The sequence below is a fragment of the Drosophila rhopaloa genome, unplaced genomic scaffold (assembly GCF_018152115.1).
Source record: "Drosophila rhopaloa isolate 14029-0021.01 unplaced genomic scaffold, ASM1815211v1 contig_167, whole genome shotgun sequence".
Classification (NCBI taxonomy): Eukaryota; Metazoa; Arthropoda; class Insecta; order Diptera; family Drosophilidae; genus Drosophila; species Drosophila rhopaloa.
This window is the reverse complement of record NW_025335047.1, coordinates 2,335,721-2,357,926: the sequence shown is the minus strand read 5'-3', so window position 1 is coordinate 2,357,926 and position 22,206 is coordinate 2,335,721. Positions and strand designations below refer to the sequence as shown.

Here is a 22,206-nt window from a genome sequence, read left to right as displayed (position 1 = left end):
GCGAAATATATCTTAGTCTATAATGAATGTATTATTTTAATCTAGTTCAAGGTTAGTCGATTTTATTTGTACTTGACTGTATTATCATTTAAAATACATACTTAAACAAAATATGGTTTGAATTGATAAAAGGTTAGTAAAAATAAAAATAAATATATTTTTATTTTTTAAAAGCCATCAGAAACTTTTTAGAACGTCTACATTAAAGCCATTTTTCCGAGTGTAAGAGTTTGTGTAACCTCAGGAGGATTTTGCTTGCGTTTAGTCAAACTATATTCTCCTTCCTGAAATGCCGGAGAACCAAAAATAAGGATCTCCTCTAAGAACGTGAAAACCTAGCCGAAATCCTTGTCTAATTTTCGCAGTAGGGGTTCCAATTTATCGCCGCTGATAATTCTGTTAGTTTTCCCGCTGTCATGTGCTGCAGTTGTTGCTGTTTTTATTGTGGCCAGTTTTCCTCGCTTTGTTTTGATACATGCCTTCATCACAGATTATGCGGACTCGCCTCTCTTTCGCGCCCGCTTCAGAGAGTCAAATGAGTCCTGAGAGCCAAAGAGCCGCTTCCTTAAGAGAGAGCGAGAGAGAGTGGACAGCTGGGCAGCTTTCGTGTTCGGCTTTTTGCCGACCGAATGAAACTTGGAGGAAGGAGGTGGTGACCCCCTGGGAAACACCCCCTTGGGAACCCCCCTTTTTTGAAAACAAGGCGAATCCGTGGCTTTCTTCTCTCTTTTCTCGCTCTTTTCGCTGGAGCGCGACCGGCGATCGCCGAAGAAACCGGAATTCTCAAACGGGCTCTTGATCGGAACAGCAATCACCCAAGATATAGATATAGTGGTTGTTATACCCTTGCAGAGGGTATTATAATTTTGGTCAAAAGTGTGCAACGCAGTGAAGGAGACATCTCCGACCCTATAAAGTATATATATTCTTGATCAGGATCACCTCCTGAGTTGATATAGCCATGTCCGTCTGTCCGTCTGTCCGTCTGTCCGTCTGTCTGTCCGTCTGTCTGTCCGTCTGTCTGTCCGTCTGTCTGTTTCTACGCGAACTAGTCTCTCAGTTTTAAAGATATCGAATTGAAACTTTGCACACACCCTTCTTTCCTTTGCACGCAGTATATAAGTCGGAACGGCCGGGATCGGCCGACTATATCCTATAGCTGCCATATAACTGATTGATCGGAAATGCCATAACTCTGCTGTTTGTTAAGTTAGGAAGTTGGGACTCTCTATGGGTATTATATTTGGCCAATCAATCCGACGTACCAAATTTCATAAGGATCGGCCGACTATATCCTATAGCTGCTATATAACTGATTGATCGGAAATGCCATAACTTTGGTGTTTGTAAAGTTAGGAAGTTGGGATTTTCTATGGGTTTTATATTTGGCCAATTAATCCGACCTGCCAAATTTCATAAGGATCGGCCGACTATATCTTATAGCTGCCATATAACTGATTGATCGGAAATGCCATAGCTTTAGTGTTTGTTAAGTTAGGAAGTTGGGATTTTCTATGGGTTTTATTTTTGCCCAATCAATCCGACATATCAAATTTCATAAGGATCGGCCGACTATATTCTATAGCTGCCATATACATAACTGAACGATTGGAAATGCCATAACTTTGGTGTTTTTAAAGTTGGGAAGTTGGGATTTTTTATGAGTATTAAGAATGCATCATATCAATAATTTTGGAGAATATAATTTGAAGAATATTCTGCAAGGGTATTTCAACTTCGGCTCCGCCCGAAGTTAGCTTTCCTTTCTTGTTTTTTAATCGACTTCACGCAAATTGCTGTGGCTTACATACGACAGTTGGCCAAATAATTAAACGCCATTCATAGCAAAATGCAATTGCTTAATACTTATGTAGCCGATAGCAAACATTCGTTATTATTATTTTAATATGCTATACAATTTTTCAATTTAAATCTAAATGGACGCTTAATAAATTTAGAAAAATAAAAAATTTAAGGACCCAACCATTTTGTTTTGTTAACAGGTTACAGATTATGCCAAATTAATAGCTTTAAAAGAGTATAAACTTCATTATTGAATCGAATATAATTCGTTCTGAAGTGTGCTTTCTTCATTTACATAAAATTAGTATAATTTCCTTTACATTCATTTTGTGAAATAAATTTTGATAATTTCCAAAAGAACTTTGAGAGCTAAACATCCTGACAAGTATTTGCACCATCGTGGGGTATCCCTGAGATTGCGATCTTATATAATGTGTACACGCATAGGCATTTGAGGTCGTAGACTTTGTAGTTGCTATGCAAAACATTTGCGCAGGGCACACATACATCTACACTTCTCTATTGTATCCTGGCCAACGGAGGCGGCCACTGACCATAATAACAACAACAACAACAACAACAACGACGACGGCAACGAAAAAGACAGCAGCAGTGTCGCCAGAGCAGCCTTTCGGGAAATCGCTAAGAAAGGTTTTTGAATCCATGTCCGAAACGCACACAAACGCACATATAGAGGCCCAGAAATACATATAAGTAGAGGCGTATACACAACAAGGAGCAACAATAACGCAGGACTATGGACTTCGGACCACGGACTACGGACTACGGACTACGACCACGAGTACAGATGGCCGGCATGGGGCCGCATTGGCAAGAAACATATCCTTGCCACTAAAAAGCCAAGCAGCCTGCCCGGGTCGCTTCATTTCGTCACACACACACATCGCACACTATGCACATATACGCCACACACACACAGACCCAGTTTGGCAACACGCTACCCACACAGACGCACATTCTTCTTAGCATCCGCAGGACATCAGCATCTTTAGCGTAAATTTTGCTGCTGCGAAAATTTAGAGTTGTTGCTTTATGCCAATGTGCGTGCTGATGTGTGTGTGTGTGTTTTTGGGTATATATACTTCAGATTTTCATCGGCCAACCTAAAACCCCCCACCCTCCCGATTTTGCGGAACCCAACCCGTCCGACCGACCGATTGTCCATTGTCCATTGTGTCCAGTCCACCAAGGCAACATTTTCCATTTTCGTTCGTCCTCTCTTTGGCCGCCGGACTTTCTCTCATATCTGCAGCTCCTTGCCAGCCGCCTTCGTCCTTCCACCATCTAGCCATCTAACCACCCACCCATTCACCCATTTGCCCACTTACCACCCCCTCAGATGGTCAAAACCCCCTTTTCGGGGCGTGTGTGTGTGTGGGAGATGCCTTAATGTTGCTGCGTGTGTGTGTACAATTACGAATTCGTCGTCCTCGACTAAACTCAATTCACTTTCTCCCCGACTCTGGCCAGCCCGCGTCGCTGTCACCGTCGTCCTGCGATGTCCTTTCACCCTCCTGCGACCCCCCTCTCCCACGGTCCCCCGCACTCAACCCCTCATGTCACACCTCCGGATGGCGAAGGAAATTTTCGCGTGAATTGAAAGATGAAGGCGCATTGGGCTCTGGACGCTGGTCACCCCCGATTGTTGGCTATATGTACACGTACACGCATAGGTCCTTGTTAATGCGTGTGTGTGTGTGCTTGTGAGTTGGTGTGCGTACATATGCTCGAAGACGTGTGCGCTTGATTTTCAGCACCCATCGAACGCCCATCCTCCCTGCGAATCTGCATCCTCCGCACATTGTCTTTGTATAACTGTTCCTAAAACTAAATTTTCAGTTTGCCTTCAAAAAGATAAATGTGTGTACACGAGTTTTCTATGTGGTTCTCGGTGTTTGTGTGCGTTTTCCCCCGGCTACATGTACACTGGGATCTACTCTGAACATATCCTGAGATGCGTGCTTGCTTGCACCTTGCCTTATACTTGATTTGTCCCTGCGTATATCAATCAACTAATCGATCATTTATTTTGATTTCGATCACTATCAGCTCGGTCCATGTTTTCAATTCGATATCAGTTGGAATCGAATCTGACATTGATGGTAGTCGAAGACTACAAAGTATATTTTACCTGCGATACAAAATAATCCTTATTCTATAAAGTATCTTAATCTCAACTACTGATTTGGGGTTCATAACCTTAACATTTCTGGATTAACACCAGTAAGGTCGCACATGTCATTTTTAAACTTAAAAGATAGACAAAATTCAAATAATGAGGATGCATTTAAAATTACTTAAATTTTAGAACTTAATTATTTCTTTTAACTTTTGAAGTGATTGAAATTAAGGTGTTCAATAGATTTAACAAACTCATTTTTAAAGCTAGTAGGTAAATATTTGTCATCTTCTTATACTCATTAATTTACCAAAAGTGATGCTTAGAATATAAATATTTCAAATCCCTCAAATGTTTAAAAACAAATGCATAAAGTCGTAAACCCTTTTGGGGGTCATATTAAAATCATTTGATATTTGTATTACAAATGTCTTGGAGACGTTAAAAATTTATAAACAGGCCAAAGGCTATCTTCGCCAAACTCGGATATTGACATAGGTATGATGAAATGATTCTTTGAATAGGAAAACATATTAAACATAACTATGTTTTAGAACTATGTTTTAACATGGGAAACCATTTTATTTGCAATGGATTCTATAGATGGGATTCCTTCTCAATCCACCTGTTTCACAATTTCCAAATATATATTTGGGAAGACCGCGCAGGGCAAGAGCATCATCGCTCGGAGACAGCCTAATCCGTTGTCCGCAATCGTGCTGACCTGGGCGGTCCTGCAGGATACCCATAGTTATTGTTGTAGTTGCAGTTGCAGTCGCACTCGCAGTTCCTTGCCCGCTCCTACCTAACCCAGCCAGGACTCTGCCTCCTTAGCCATTATCTGCAGTTTTGTCTAAGCTAAGGCGATTTGAGCAGACAAAACCGCAGCTCTCGCAAGTTGCTGGGACCCAGTTCGTCCGTTCGTCCTTTCGCCCTGCTTTCCCTTCCTTGGGTGTGCGCATCGTGCACTCGTTGTATTCTATTTTGTGCCATTGCTGCTGCTGCTGCTGCTGCTGCTCCTATGTTCCTATGATTTGCATATTCGAGCTCGTAGCTCCTTTGTTTTAATGCGCCTCCACCCCTTTTCGTCCTGGCTCTTTTGTCAGCAGCATTTACCTGGCGGTGTGAGTGTGTGTGACACTGGTCTTTGGCCAGGATGCCGCGTAAGAAGAAGGCAAACGGCCAGCCTGGAATTTGTCCTTCCAATCTAAGCCAAATGCAGGCCGCTGGTCGCCTTCGTCTCCGAGTTCAGCAGCAAGCAGGGAAATTGAAACAATTGAAGAGGTAGTCATGGATGGAGCTTGGCAGCCCGGCAGCCTGGCAGCCTGGCAGCCAGGACAACCAGGACGGCCAGGACATCCAGACGCAGCATTTTCGACCATCAACTACTGGCCACTTACGGACTCGCCTCCACCGCATCGCATCGGCAAATGTCCTGGTGCGCGAGCGAGAGAGCCAAGGATTCTGGTCGGCAGCGGCGAGTGCGAGAGAGATGTCCTTTTTGGCCAGAGCTCTAGCAACGGCAGACGAATCCTTTTCAAAATTAAACTATATGCAGCAAGTGGAAGAGCAAGGCAAGAAATGCACACACACACACATACACCACCGCCTCCGCATCCGCATCAGCATCCGCCTCCTTGGCATCCTCCTCCACATCCTCCGCTTGGCTTTCGTATCCTGGTCCGAGAATCAGTCGAGTGCGAGCCACATGCAAATAACGCAGACACATGCACTTTTTCTCGTATCCTTGGTCCGTCCGCATCTTATGTATTCGGCAGAGCTTTGTTAAGATATTCTTTGCACCTAAGATGGACGACGTTAGATACGGGCGGCAGCTAGCCAGCTCGGAGCTTATGTACAGGTTCAATCAGTTGCTAATTGCTATAGGTCCGAAAACAGTCATGTCCATGTGCCCACACACTCGCACACGCCACTATTTGTTTATACTCATATGCCAGGATATATAAATGAGCGGCCGTGTGCACATATGCTTATGCGGCGGAAATATGTAAGTGCAGTGCTGCACTTTCGAGTATTCAAACAACGCGGTAGATTAGTTTTCCCAACTAGACTCTATATCGACAAACTTGCAGATTCGAAGAAGTCAAAAAGAACTACTTTGACCACAACTGATCTATATTTTTATAAGCCCAAGCTGATCACAACGTTTGACCTTTAAAATCTCAGCCCCTCAACTTCGATTTCACTTTAACACTCTTGCAAAAATAATCACACAATTTGTTTGGCACAGTTTTTTCTCCTTTCTTGTCTGCATTCTTTTTCTTTTAAACAAAAAAGGATTTACAAGAGTACGAGAAAAAGTTTGTCTGAGTTTTTGCCCTTTCTTTTCCTTTGTATATGTAACAAAAAGTAATTATTTTCATTTTATTTTTATATGTCAGTCTAGCCAGTTTACTTTTACTCGTATCAATTGCAGGGGATAAACGGGTGCTAAAGAATAATGATTTGTCACAAACTTTTATGTATTGTATTGAAGAAGAGCTTAATTTGGGCAGTATATTACTATATAATTGAAACTTGAATAATTTCCTGTTGGTTCTTTTAAAGTTTTTAAAACAGGAAGATGTTTTGATTATTTTCGACATGCTTATACCTTCATTATCAATTGGTAAAAAACTTAATTTAACGTTTCAAAACTGGACATTTCAGCTCCTGAGAACTGTTTAGAAGGCCCCCGTCGAAATGAAGACGAGGAAAACAAATCAATTCATACGCCCATGCTAACTAGCATTTCCTCATCGCGTATATCAATTCATGTGAACTCACGCCACCACTTCAAAAAGGCTTTCTTTTGCGCCTTTTCTCAAACGTGTTCGACATTCCCTGCACTGCAGCATAAAAAATAAAAAGACAATTGGGAGTACCCAACTACCAGATACCTAATGCCAAGTTAAAGCCTAGAACAAATGTGGTTCAATCTAAATATAAATGAAAGATATACATAATTAAATTGCATCATGTTAGTATTATATTCTTATAAGCCTAAAAATATTAAAAATTGAATATTTCCCGTTCCTTCCATAAAATGAATAAGCCCCATACAACAAGTGCCAAGAGGTATAGTCGCCACAATGCGGTTAAATGATGGCGATATGCGCTGACGCTGTAAACTCAAGAGAGATGTCCTTTGCCGTTCACTTGTCGCTAAGAAATACGAGAACCTGCAAACGCAAAAGGATGCGACGGCGACGAAAAGCGATAAAACGCGATTTTATGCAAGTGTTGAGTGGCTGCCAAAAAGGGCTGGGTACTAACTCAGAATGAATGTGCAAATAGGCTGGGGAAATTTTATGGATTGAACTATAGAAACTGATATAAGTTAAATCATTAGATTAGGAGTTATATTAAACTTAAGAGCATTAAGTCAAAATAGGTAACTCCCAAAGAAATAGCATTTATAGACATTTTGGAAACTACAATTATTTAAGTTTGTTTTTGTATGGAGTCCAAGTGTGATGAAAGTTAAGTGGAAAAATCGTTGTGTTATAGAAGAAATTAAAGTATAACAACGTATGACATCGAGTAATCAAATAGCTACAATTATTTATTATAGTTAAAAAAGAGGGTAACCAAAACCATTATAATATAATGTCACGTATGAGGAGCTTACAATATTGGAGAACTAAAATAAATGGACATTGCATTTCCAAGCCCTGTATAACAGATGTCTAGGGTGAGTCCCCTGACAAATACCAGTCAGGAAATTGAGGCGTAACTTTCTGGGTGAAATGCACATGTCACTAAATTTTCGATGATAGCTTCATAAATAAAGCCATCTAATAACTGGGTCAAATCGATTATAACTTCAAATATACATCAATGTTTCCGGAAATGAGAAGAGCCTTTTGATCTTGTAATATTTCGGTTGTCTTTAAGTTAAAGCCAGCTTTCATCATTTTCGATTTTGGCTTGGGTTACGATTTCAGTGCGAAGTGAGCAGACCCTTCCAAGTCGCAAGGCGAAACCAAATACGATGGCAGCGCGATGTTCTTTCCTCGAGGGGATGAAAACGCTGTCGCTTCCGGTTGAGTGCACAGAGTCGCGGAGTTGCAGCGATGTAGAATAGCGTGTCGTGTTGCTTGGTCAGTTTTGCAATTGCGAACGTTGTCGTCTTTCGACTTCAATGACAAAAACCAGGACTGACGGTGTTTTAGCGAAATTACGGGGGCAGGGTGCTTGGACTTACTGTGACGCTTGAATACCCTTTAATCTCATGGGATATGTGAAAACGATTAGAACTAAGTTTCAGCAGTAGGTGCAGTTTATCTTACACTGTATGGGTAAAGCTCCCAAATATTGCTAAGCTATTCAAAATACTAATCAATATTAAATTATACCTTGTTGGTATTAAATATAAAGACTGCAAATATTTAATAAATGTACTATTTGGTGTTAAGCAAATTAATGTCATGATATTATAACACAACTGAGTTAAGGATGTTGGATAGGGGTAATTAGGAACTATATTAAAATAAAGAAAATATTTATAGTATTTAAAATCATATTTAAGCCTTCTTCCCCAATTAAGAACCAATCTTAATCTTCTAATAATAATTTCGATCAATGCTTACAAATATTTAAGATAGCAAATGTTAAAATCGATTTTACACCAAGCGGAATAGCAGCTAAAAAACTAACAATGCGGCAAGATATCTTCCAGATACTCGTCTTTCGCTATTCCCCGCCGACTATGCGCATATCGATTTCCTTCGGCTCGAGAGCAATTCACTCGAGATCGGGCCAAGTGCCACCGGCAAAAAAAAACCCCACCAAGGGACCCCAAACTGCGAACAGCGAACTGCAAACGGCGCGTTCTCCTTCTCCGTGGATTCCCTATATCTCATTTCCCTGGCTTTGGCGACGGCTGCAACCCTTTCACAAAGAAAAGCGTCTCCCTGACGGAAAACTGGCAGCGGGTCTTCACGTCCAGACGCAGGACTTGGCCATATATGGTCAGACAGGCGAGCGAACTGATGACGTTGGCTGCCCTCTGTCCTTTGCCCTCCTTTGGTCCACCACTCCACCTCCAGCTTCCCGACTTCCAGCCCCGCGGCTGCTGTTTACCATGCCATGCTCGGTTTAAGTCGCAGAACATCCGCAACCCTCGCCCCCCACCCTCCTTCTTCAGCCAGCCCCAACCACCCACCGCCTCCCAAAGCCACCCACCGCTGCCCACCGCCAAAGGTGCTCCGGCAATGGCCAACAGCCTTCGTGGCTACAATAAACTAGACGCCAATTTCGCTGTCGCTGACACGGCCATTGCCGCGGCCATCGAGTGTCGACCATCTACACAGAGAACAATAAAGAGGGGTATGTTATGACCAAGAAATTTAAATTTAAATACAGTAAACATATGTTTTTACTGCCCATGCACACAAAGTGCACACTTATGCATTATACATTGGAGAGCATCATAAAACTCAGAAATTATATTAGCTTTCTAAAGCTTTACTAATCTTGGGATTGAATAAAAAGGACAAACCTACTTAAACAACAGATCTAACCAACTTTCCATTAAGGTTTGCGGGTTACTTTTTATTAAATTATAATTTAATGATTGTGTCAGCAAAGGAATACTATTTTTACAACATTTGGTTATTGTTACATGAATCTGCTTTCTGAAAGATCAAATTCATATTGCTCAAAAGGAAGTGTTTCCAGACAAAAAAGGGCATTACCTTAAGATTGATTGATCCTCATATGTATAGTCTAAAATATTATCCTTTGACAAATAAGTATTTAACTTATTTTACATTAGAAATGTTAATGATCTATAGTATATTATGGTGACAGTTCAATTTTTTGTATAATAATTACCTTTTTTTATAAGATTAGTAAGTGTATAGCAGGATATGTAATATTTGTATTTAATTTAATAAAATTAAGATTCGTATATTTCGTTGTCTATTTATTTATCTGTTATCATCTCTTTATTTTAATATCCTTTATAAGTAATCTAACAGATGAAGCTATGTTTTTTCCCTGTGCTCCATCTAGCTTGTACCGTCGCCCTTTGTCGACTGCAGGACTCGTCGGCTCCACTTACTCGCCTTGTCCGCGGTGGAGTGGCGTATTCCTTTGCTCAAAAGCAGACCAAAACCAAACACACATCGACTTTGTGTCCGAGTCCTCGCATCAGTGTCCGCATCTGTCTGGATTCGCGACCCCCGTCACATCACTCGAGCCCCGAGTCCTGAGTTCCGATGTCCTGCCCCCCCCGCCCCCTGCACATCCCTCATCCCGCGTCCGTTCTTAGCGACGTCGTCTGTCCGCCGCATTTATCCTCGCTGTGGGCAACGCCATGTGACTTGGATCGAATCTGTGATTGTAAGTTGTGCGCCGTCGTTAGGATGCCGCATTGGCAGGCGGCGGTGGGTGCCACTCCGCCACATCCTTCTCTAAGCCCCACACCCCGTCCCAATCTCCCCCCCTGACCCACTCCCTTTTGGCTGGCCTCTGTCCACCGGCTGCACGGGGTCTGTATCCCAAAGACACGGCGGAGTTTAAGACCATCATCGGCGAATACATACTCGCTGGGCTCAGACGGCGCGGTATTGAATAAGAATGCCTTCAAAACAAGGGCTCAAATTTAATACACAAGCAGGCCATATGTGAAGAGGTATTGATTAGGGAAAAATAGACTGATGCTCGAGATGTGTCAATCGAATTGGGTACATCGAACACAATACACCAAAAAATGTAGTACATGAGTTTTATTTAATGAGTCTGAAAACGGGGGGCAGTCTTTAAATGGCTTTTTTATTTGATTTGATACAGAAAAGTATCTTAAATATTAATGCTTAGACCATTAAAATGTATTATTTGGAAATTCAGGTTTTTAAATCATTCCCTAACATTCAAATATTTTATAATTTCGTAATATTATCAATCAAGAGGCTTATGAAACTGGGCTAATATAGCGTGGCACATATTAATAAAGCCGCTGTCTAATTCCTGCCTGGATATGAGTGAAACTATGATGGGAATCCACCATAAGCCATCCCCCGCAGCCCAAACCATTATACTCCAGCTGAAAAGGCACTGGCTTTGACTGACTGTTCAGGGGAATCAGATGTCTTAATTTCGCGTGTTTATATCTTAATCTTGGCCGTTTTTAAGAGCGTCTATTGGCCGGGACTTTTATGTGCCCGGGGACTTGGGTCGCGGAAGCCGGGAAAATAATAAAATCCCAGCGTGGTGAATGACGCCATAGACATTCACGTACATCCAGGGCGCAATATTAAGGAAGACGCGCAAATAGTGAGCGGGTTTTTTGGGTTGGGTTTCCCAACATTAGGCGGTGAAATGGGGCCGGAAAGCGGGGGTGGCGGGGTATTGCGCGTATTATGGCCGCTAGTGCCGACGCCGTGTGTCCTTTTGTCCCCAGGACAATAACACTTCCGTGCAGTACATTATCATAAAGGGGTTAAGTCGCTGATTTTCATCGTGTGTGCTCATTTAAAAACTTACACATGCTGCTGCCCGCAAAAGGCCCGGCCAGGGATTTCCTGGAGGCGCACACCCACACACCCACACACCTACACCCACATAAGACGGGAGTCCTTGCGGTCTCGCAGGCTCAAGGAATCGCGCTGAATTTCACCGCTTTGTTTCAGCGCTCTTGTGGAAAAGATGGCAGCGGCTCATTATGCATCCCGATAAGCGATGTGCCGCCTCCCCAGCGAGTCCTTCGCCCCAGGTTGTTCTAACGAAGGAAGGGCTGGAGTGGGTGGTATACTATATGTGTGGGATTTCGCTGGAGGAGGAGGAGGATGAGGAGGCACTGCCACTGCATTGTGTCAACGAGGGAAGGCCGCCTGTCTGCCTGACAACCCCGTGTCTTGAGCCCTCGCCGCATTGTTTTGAGTTGTGACCCGCGAGCGGTGGCAGTGGCAGCCATTCAGCAGGGTGGCAACTGAAAGTGATTCTGTCTCGGCAGACTCTGTTACTTGCCACCCTTTTTTGCAATTTTTCGCCGCTTTTGGCGCAGTTTTTTCCGATCTTTTTTGTACTTCTTTCTTTAGATGGACGTGGTCGCGTTTATACCCATTAATCTTGGTGTGGTCGGGTATGTCACATCCGTGGGATTGAAAGGCTCTAGTTGTCAGTCACAGGATTCTATCGAAGTTTATATTCAAACGTTTATCATTATTTATTTTTTAAGCTTATTTACTTATGTTAATACGAAGACATAAAGAAAGGCCATACTACTTAATGATAAACTAATTCGAAATAAGATTCAATGGGACAAATTATAGACAAGACATAGACTGCTTAACATGGCTGTAAGCTCATTTTTCAGAAATATGAAATCATTTAAAAACTAATTGTACGGGTTCTATGTTTATAAATAAATAATATTAAAAAAAAAATATTAAAACTGACCTTTAATACAGATTATTTAAGGGGCTGTATAATTAGTTGCCCAAAAGTCCACAGTAAGAAAATAATAATTATAAATGAATTCAAAAGTTTTTGCCGTAGAAATTGGGCTTATATTTGTGGAGTTATGGGCAGTCTATTTAAATGTAGTAAGTGTGTAATCCTTTTGAGGGTGCGAGGTATCCTTTCACCGATCATCTCGACTTTATCCCTTTTACTGGCTGTAATTTGAGCTATGGCCCCTGTTCGAGCAACCGGGCGCCCGTTGCTCCATTCTCGCTGTGCATTCGTCCCTTTGTTTTCGTCATGTTCGCTCCTCCATTGTTGCCACTGCTCAACCAGGCCCGATCCTAATTTAACACGTTCGAATAACCTTGAAGCGTTTCTTATTACGCGCGACCGCAGTGATAGCGGGTCTGGAACGCGGGAACTGGCGGTACAAGCCCAGGGAATCCAGGGAAGACGGGGATTACGGGGAATCTGGGGAGGAGCAATCCGAGGAGGACTCAATCGGCTGCCCAGGTAATGCCGTTTGCATCGAATTCAATTAGACGCCGCTGACTGACTGGTTTGCTGACTAATCGATTCGAGCGAGCGAGAGTGTTTGACCTCGAACACTGCCACTCCCCTCGCCCCGCTGATAACTGATGACTGTGACTGTGACTGTGACTGCGACTATGACTCCGGGCCTCATTCTGATTCTTATGGCTTCACACGGCGATTTTGCATTTTAATGGCCTTCTTCGAAGCGACGGGGCGTATTTGCGCAGGGTGGAAAGGTGCAGGACCCTCCACACGTCCGCAGTTCCTTCAAATCGCTAGAATCCTGTTCAGCGCTATGCTGCGAATAAGTATATCAACCCTGCTATTCGATTTGACGAAAAAGCATATGTTATTTTATATCCCTTTTGGTGCATTCGACTTACTTGCAAGTGAATTCAACGGTTAACACTATTCGTTTTCCTAAATATATTAGGAAATCAAGTACTAAACATTGGTAAATCTATACCCAAGCAATTAAAATACTTGTTTAGGTCTTTTGGTATACCTAAGTGTAAATGACTTATCACCATTTACTTGAGTAAATAAAACCTTCAATCGTCTATAAGATCTTGTTTACATAAAAGCAATTCCTAGTCCGCCAAATTTCATCCAAAAGGAACCCAAAAACAGAGCGCTATGTACTGCATTTGAATTTCCACACGGCACAGGGGTGCTGTTGCAATCTGAGTGTGCGGATATGTCAGCGATTGAAAAGGCAACCAGGCCCACAATAATTGCCAGCGTTTCCCGCGTTAATGGCCGTTTCGCTACGCTTCACAGTTTTAGAGTTTCAGAGTTTCGGACGCACATGCACAGAATTCCTGGCAATGGCGGGATTGTCTCCTAAGTCTTCGCGGAACAGGAAAGAAGATGAATGGCACGGGGTCACGCAGCCACCTACGGGGCAGTCGCAGCTGTGCAGGTAAACAATCGGGACAAAAGACAACCCAAGGCGGATTAAATGGGAGTGGGTCTCACTACCTCACCAAAGATGCAATGAAAACAGACCGCTGATTGTTTCGGCCTCTGAATGACATCCGCAAATCGAAAAAACATAAAAATGAGCGGGCATGAGTAAACAGTATATGCCTAATACCCCTGTTAGAAAACCGACTCTTATTCAGTAGTCCAAGAAGTTTTATTTTTCCGTTGCAAAAGAGATCTAGTTTTTTCTTACAAATTTAATAAAAATACATAAGAACCTTTTATTAATGACATACCTAACAGACAATTGATTTCCATACGGCAAATTTCTAAATGATTGAGGTTTAATTCTCTAAAAATCTGTGTTCACACCTTGGTTTGTATTTCGGGTCTATTTTTCGTCATTCCCAAATTTTCGAAAAATGGCCTTGCAGAAACCTGCACTTCTCAGCCCATAACTTTTCTTACAGACATCCGATTTCAAAGTGGCATACCTGTAAATGATTGTGGTTTAATCCTCTAAAAAACTGTGTTCTCAACTCGGTTTGTATTTTGGGGTCGATTTTCCGTCATTTTTATAGTGTTACCCCTTTCCAAATTTTCGAAAATGGCTTTGCAGAAAAGTGACCTAAAACCTGCAGTTCTCAGCCCATAACTTTTCTTACAGATATCCGATTTCAAAGTGGCATACCTCTAAATGATTGTGGTTTAATCCTCTAAAAAACTGTGTTCTCAACTTGGTTTGCATTTTTTGGTCGATTTTCCGTTATTTTTATAGTGTTACCCCTTTCCAAATTTTCGAAAAATGGCTTTGCAGAAAAATGACCTAAAAACTGCACTTCTCAGCCCATAACTTTTCTTACAGACATCCGATTTCAAAGTGGCATATCTCGAAATGATTGTGGTTTAATCCTCTAAAAAACTGTGTTCTCAACTTGGTTTGTATTTTTTGGTCGATTTTTCGTCATTTTTACAGTGTTACCCCTTTCCAAATTTTCGAAAATTGGCTTTGCAGAAAAATGACCTAAAACCTGCACTTCTCAGCCCATAACTTTTCTCATAGACTTTCGATTTCAAAGTGGCATACCTCGAAATGATTTTGGTTCAATCCTCTAAAAAACTGCGTTGTCAACTTGATTTGTATTTTGGTGTCGATTTTCCTTCATTTTTATAGTGTTACCCCTTTCCAAATTTTCGAAAAATGGCCATGCAGAAAAATGACCTAAAACCTGCACTTCTCAGCCCATAACTTTTCTTACAGACATCTAATTTCAAAGTGGCATACCTCTAAATGATTGTGGTTTAATCATCTAAAAAACTGTGTTCTCAACTTGATTTGTATTTTGGGGTCGATTTTCCGTCATTTTTATAGTGTTACCCCTTTCCAAATTTTCGAAAAATGGCTTTGCAGAAAAGTGACCTAAAACCTGCACTTCTCAGCCCATAACTTTTCTTACAGACATCCGATTTCAAAGTGGCATACCTCTAAATGATTGTGGTTTAATCCTCTAAAAAACTGTGTTTTCAACTTGTTTTGTATTTTGGGGTCGATTTTCCGTCATTTTTACAAAATTTTCGAAAATTGGCTTTGCAGAAAAAAGACCTAAAACCTGCAGTTCTCAGCCCATAACTTTTCTCATAGACTTCCGATTTCAAAGTGGCATACCTCGAAATGATTGTGGTTTAATCATCTAAAAAACTGTGTTGTCAACTTGATTTGTATTTTGGTGTCGATTTTCCGTCATTTTTACAGTGTTACCCCTTTCCAAATTTTCGAAAAATGGCCATGCAGAAAAATGACCTACAACCTGCACTTCTCAGCCCATAACTTTTCTCATAGACTTTCGATTTCAAAGTGGCCTACCTCTAAATGATTGTGGTTTAATCATCTAAAAAACTGTGTTGTCAACTTGATTTGTATTTTGGGGTCGATTTTCCGTCATTTTAATGATGTTACCCCTTTCCAAATTTTCGAAAAATGGCCTTGCAGAAAAGTGACCTAAAACCTGCACTTCTCAGCCCATAACTTTTCTTACAGACATTCGATTTCAAAGTGGCATACCTCTAAATGATTGTGGTTTAATCATCTAAAAAACTGTGTTGTCAACTTGATTTGCATTTTGGTGTCGATTTTCCGTCATTTTTATAGTGTTACCCCTTTCCAAATTTTCGAAAAATGGCCATGCAGAAAAATGACCTAAAACCTGCACTTCTCAGCCCATAACTTTTCTCATAGACTTTCGATTTCAAAGTGGCATACCTCTAAATGATTGTGGTTTAATCATCTAAAAAACTGTGTTGTCAACTTGATTTGTATTTTGGGGTCGATTTTCAGTCATTTTTATAGTGTTACCCCTTTCCAAATTTTCAAAAAATGGCCATGCAGAAAAATGACCTAAAACCTGCACTTCTCAGCCCATAACTTTTCTTACAGACATCCGATTTCAAAGTGGCATACCTCTAAATGATTTTGGTTCAATCCTCTAAAAAACTGCGTTCTCAACTTATTTTGTATTTTGGGGTCGATTTTCCGTCATTTTTATAGTGTTACCCCTTTCCAAATTTTCGAAAAATGGCCATGCAGAAAAATGACCTAAAACCTGCACTTCTCAGCCCATAACTTTTCTTACAGACATCCGATTTCAAAGTGGCATACCTCTAAATGATTTTGGTTCAATCCTCTAAAAAACTGCGTTCTCAACTTATTTTGTATTTTGGGGTCGATTTTCCGTCATTTTTATAGTGTTACCCCTTTCCAAATTTTCGAAAAATGGCCATGCAGAAAAATGACCTAAAACCTGCACTTCTCAGCCCATAACTTTTCTTACAGACATTCGATTTCAAAGTGGCATACCTCTAAATGATTGTGGTTTAATCATCTAAAAAACTGTGTTGTCAACTTGATTTGTATTTTGGTGTCGATTTTCCGTCATTTTTATAGTGTTACCCCTTTCCAAATTTTCGAAAAATGGCCATGCAGAAAAATGACCTAAAACCTGCACTTCTCAGCCCATAACTTTTCTTACAGACATCCGATTTCAAAATGGCATACCTCTAAATGATTTTGGTTCAATCTTCTAAAAAACTGCGTTCTCAACTTATTTTGTATTTTGGGGTCGATTTTCCGTCATTTTTATAGTCCTTTCCAAATTTTCGAAAAATGGCTTTGCAGAAAAATGACCTAAAACCTGCAGTTCTCACCCCATAACTTTTCTTACAGACATCCGATTTCAAAGTGGCATACTTCTAAATGATTGTGGTTTAATCCTCTAAAAAACTGTGTTCTCAACTTGGTTTGTATTTTTGGGTCGACCTAAAAAGTTTATATAGACTCCCGATCTGACCCGTTCCGACATATATATGCAATAGATTAAAGACTTTTGAGAAAGTTTTATCCAGATAGATTTCAATCTATGAGATTAGTTTGGGTAGAAACAGACTGAATGACGGACGGACAGATCGAAGTGTATATGAATTAGGTTAGGATAGAAATATCTATAAAATTCACACCGCTCAACAGGTCAATTTTCCATTTTGGGCTGCTCTTAACTTCTATGCAAAGCGGATATAACTTTTCCAAGGTTGTAAAATATAACCTCCTCGGATTTGACTCCTGCTGTTTTTACAGGGCCATATACAAGGGTACACATATTGTCTTTGGGCAGGTAAACGGTATTAAAGGTAATCGAAGATTTCCTTTTTGTCTCGTGCTGCGCAATAGTTTATGGTAAATTTCCTGGAAATTGGCATGCTGTTTCCTGAACCCCGGTATATCAGTACACCTTTAAACATTTATATGCAGCTAATAAACTCTTGTTCAGAAATTGCATATTGGCTTCCAATGACGTTTATCAGTGGATGCTAACAAATATTTGATAAAATCTTGGAAAATAATAATGAAAATTAGTACATATGTACTAACATGTCAACATATTTAACATGTCAAAATCAAAACATAAATCCGCTGAAATGCGAATATCTTTTTTATAATCCTAAATTAAATTTATTTTTTGTATACATATATAATTTTCTTTTACTTACTATTGTTGAGAAACATTTTCCACACATAAAAATATTTTTGTATTACTTTTTATAAAGCCAAATCGCCTGATTTCGCCGGACACTTTGTTGCGGAGGCGCAAGGGAAACTCCTACGAAATGGCCACTCTGCTGACCAGTATGCTGATTGGAGCAGGTCACCCCGCCTTGGTGGTATCCGGAGTGGCCCGCGACGAGACCATTCTCAATGACCAACTGGCCATTCCCTATCCATATCCTATCGTCGAGGTGGAGGCGGAGGAGATCAAGCCGAAGGTTGAGAAGCCGGGTCAGAAGTATAAGTTGCGCGGATTACCCGATTTGGAGAGTCACCTCGAGGAGGATATGGCCGAGGTTCACAGGCAAAAAGCCGCCGAAGAAAAACGGATTCAGGACGAGATTATCCGGAAGCAAATGGAGGTAGGGATAGACACAATGATACACATTGGTGACCAAGACTTACCGCCCATCCCTTTTCCGAAAAGGATCTTGAGCTGCTGGCCGTGGATCGCCATCACTATCGACGCTGTCATGCCTGGGTGGTGATCATAAACAATGCTCCTTGGAGTGTGAAGCCCAAGACTACCTACACGGATGTCAACGGGGATGTGGTCGAGGCTCCTCCCACGGCCATTTTCATAGAGCCTTCGACGGGATTCATTTGCGAAACGGGTTGCAAGCAGTATATCCTGGTCGACAGTGTGTGGAACGAGTACAACTACTACGTGAACAAGCAGAAATACCAGAGGGTGGGCGACTTGCGATGGGATCTGAGGGACACCAGCGACTGGGAGCACATGCTGCCGGGTGAGCCGCCCGAGATGCGCACCTACAAGGTGGCCTCGGATGAGAACATAACCGACGAGGAGCGCGACATTAGCGAGGAGAAGCACCTGGATTGCATCGGTTCCTGGGTGGACCGACTGCACATTGGACTGGCCGACTTCGAGCAGCGTTTTCCCAGCTCCGAGAAGAAGATCCAATACAAGGGAGCCATCCACGAGCGATTTGCTCCCTATTCCCAGCGCGATGGCAAGGTGATGCAGCTAACCGTTTTCGCCAATGACGAGTGCACAATTCCCAAAATCCGATACGAGTTCTATGAAAATCGCTCCGACCTCATGCGTCATGTGAAGTACACATATGCCACCGACCAATTCGAAGAGATATTCGCCAAAGGCCGTAACGACAGTTTGAAATGTGGGTAAACATCTTAATCTGAACTTGTTTAACTTAAACCAGCTCATTTCAGCTATTGAGTTTTTCTCCGAAACCTCACAGCCGCGGAAAGTGTATTTCTATTCGGCTTCAAGAATAGATTCGTTGGATTTGATGGTGGTTGAACCAGGCTCCCTTGTTCTTCACTACAAGGGTCGCAGTGACAAGTGTTGGTACAAGGAGTTTGACTTTACTCCAGCTGGAAACACTCTTAAGGTTTTTAGAACATAATTGTTTACTTACAAATTTTCCCCACATTTAATTTGCCAAATCTTACAGAAAGTCACTGAGAAATTTCACAAAGCCAGTGCCGATGATGTGGGCACAAATGATATTGCAATTCGTATATTTCTCTTTCAACAAAACAAAATTGTTCTCAAGTTCCATTATACGTTTGGGGCACTTACCGCTACCACAGTGGAATTTACAAAGCCACCAAGACCGGATTATGGCCAAGAACTTGTTTATGATGAGAAGCTAACAAAAATATACAAGGTAAGGGATAATTTAAATACCCATTCGCATTACACCTGTATCTTTTAATCTTCCGCAGGCAAATCCCTTAGATCCCACTCGCACTAATCTGGAACTATACAGATTGTTACGTGACCAACTGCAGTATGAGGATCAGCTGAGGAAAAATTTTGAGAAAATCTTCGAGGACATAAATAATATCTTCGATTTGCGTAAGTCTGAAAAGGCGGAACCGAAGCTCAAGTTCAGCATATTTGATCCACTTCGGAATGGAGCAGCCAGAGCTATAAGAATGAGACAGGTAAGGTGGTTCTAAACTTTTTATAGAATTAATATAAATTGTTTAACTTTCAGTTTGAGGAGGAAGAAGAACTAAAGAAGGAAATAGCCAGTAAGCCCGCCGATTTCCTGGCCCCATATCTGGTACCTTACAAACACCAGGAAGAACTGACTCAAGAGCAATCTCTAAACGCCTACAATGCCTGTCTGAATGACCTGAAATCGCGATTTGTGAGCTTGCTAAATAACCTGCAACGCCATTATGAGGATGTAAGTCACTTAAAATATTTAAAACACAATTTTTTACACCTATTTTGATTTCCAGCTAACCTCCGAGTCGAAGTCCCTGAATCGATTCCTCAACAAATTCGAGAACCAATTCAACAACTATGACTACAAGCGTCTAGTGCAACAGTCGAAGGATCTGGAACTCAATAAACGCATGGTGCAACAACGCTTGACTCTCACCCATGAAGAGTCTCAAAAGAAGTACGAAATAGTCAAAAACTCCTTGCTTAAGGACTCGCGGCTCAACTTTAAAAAGGAAGATTTGGGAAGGAGGGCATCTGAGTCATCGAAATAAAAATAATGTGTAATTAAGTTTATAGAGTTAGAAAAAAATGTATATAACAAATATATATATAGAAATTACGGATTTATTAATAAAAGAATAAACGAAGCAAACACTAGACAATGGTTTTAATATAAATTAAGTTTCAGCTACAAAAAATGTGTATTGACCATTATTCTATAAATCAAACTTTTTGTTCCTGGTCGGAATCTACTGGTTATTAATTTCATTAATTTTTTCCTTTTCATGGCCAGAAACTTTTGGTTATTTATAAATTGAACTAAGATATTTTATGTAAGCTATAATTGCAATTAGCAAATTAAAACAACCGTTTGCGAAATAAATAAATTAAATACGCATGTAGATAATCTGCTAGTTATAACTCGATGAAATTGACCCCTTTGTTTTTGTCAAGTATTCAATTGAATCCTTCAAAGGCGACGAGAATTGGCGACTTTCCGATTAAATCGCAATCAAAGGTTGGCCTTTAAGATGCAGATACTGGATTTCTGAGAGTTTCTTCCCCCGGTGGTTAAGTGGATTCTAAAATGCGAATGTCGATTTCATGGCCTAGAATCATTGCCGCCGCGCGAACAACGTCGCTAAGGGCGGTTGGGTGGTTTTTCTGATTTGGGTGAAGGGGGAGGTGGATGGGTGGATGGGTGGTGGTGGTAACGACGGCGAGGAAAATTCGTTTCAAAAAGTGACCGTTTGAAAATTGGACAAAGTGGCTGATGCTGCTGCCGTGTACGGACCCGCGCCCAAGGCACACAAGCCGTACAGCCGAAGAGCCGTGGTTGGAGGCCACACACACACACACATTGATCTCCACACACACACACACACACACACACATTCACATGGACAAATATCCTGGAAAACACACACCGCCACACACACGAATGTCTGAGCTGGGCGGCTGTCCATTTAGCGCGATACCCACACCCTCAGATTCGCTCACACAATCGTTCACGACCCACGCATACACACAGCGAACTCATATGATGTCCGTGACCCCCACCCACTGCCCACCACCTCCCACCGCCGCCACCCACTGCCACCCCTCGTCCTGATGGGACGGCGAAATTGGGTTCGTCCCTTGAAAGAATCGTCCTAAGATGAAAGTGCTGTCCCTTGTCCGCCTACCGTACGTTAGCTTCGCTGAAAATTTGCTCGTGGCATGAACACATGTGGCGTAATTTCGTCGCAGATTTTTGTTCGCTAACTGGACAAGGAGATTTCGTGCACTGTCAGAAAAAGTGTGGCACTCTACTTATTTGCCTTGTATCGAGATATCTGAAAAACAGTCGCAGTCTTAAACGATGTATTTGTCTAAAGGCATCAATTTAAATTTAAATTAAACTAATTGTTTCAATTGATTTAATTTCTTTCAAACTCTTGTTTATCTCTAGGAAGAGAAAAAAAGATCATAATAGGTATATCTAGATTCCTAATTAAAAATAATTTTGACCACAATTATACCTATATAATTACTATATAGTAACTTAGGGGTATAGTTAAGTAAAGGTTTCCTGACAATGGTAGTTTTTCATACGTTTAGCTTTACATATGTATTGACTTTTAAATGAATACGTTTTTAACATACTACAACTACTTTTATAGAACATATGAATTATGGAAACACGTATGCACTTTGGCACTTTTTTTAAATTTACCCCGACTTTTCTCGCGGTGTCCCTTTTGGACTTCCGAGTCGCGGGACCCTGTAATAGCGGCTAGTCAATGTTGTGCGCCAAGGCGTGGGCCGTGGGTCGTGGGCCGTGTTGTCGTCCCCCGCGGTGGTGGGACTTCC

The 22,206-nt window shown here is 41.4% G+C and overlaps 1 protein-coding gene across 1 annotated transcript in view; it reads left to right on the top strand.

Moving 5' to 3' along the window:
• Nucleotides 1-20,410, top strand: part of LOC108045685 (coiled-coil domain-containing protein lobo) — a 30,631-nt gene extending 10,221 nt beyond the window's left edge. Inside the window, exons 3-9 of the mRNA XM_017125077.2 lie at nucleotides 17,912-18,271; nucleotides 18,337-19,051; nucleotides 19,104-19,285; nucleotides 19,349-19,564; nucleotides 19,623-19,844; nucleotides 19,898-20,092; nucleotides 20,148-20,410. Coding sequence (XP_016980566.2) covers nucleotides 17,912-18,271; nucleotides 18,337-19,051; nucleotides 19,104-19,285; nucleotides 19,349-19,564; nucleotides 19,623-19,844; nucleotides 19,898-20,092; nucleotides 20,148-20,405 — 2,148 coding nt within the window. The 3' untranslated portion in view covers nucleotides 20,406-20,410. The remainder of the gene's footprint in view (nucleotides 1-17,911; nucleotides 18,272-18,336; nucleotides 19,052-19,103; nucleotides 19,286-19,348; nucleotides 19,565-19,622; nucleotides 19,845-19,897; nucleotides 20,093-20,147) is intronic.
• Nucleotides 20,411-22,206: the final 1,796 nt, after the last annotated feature.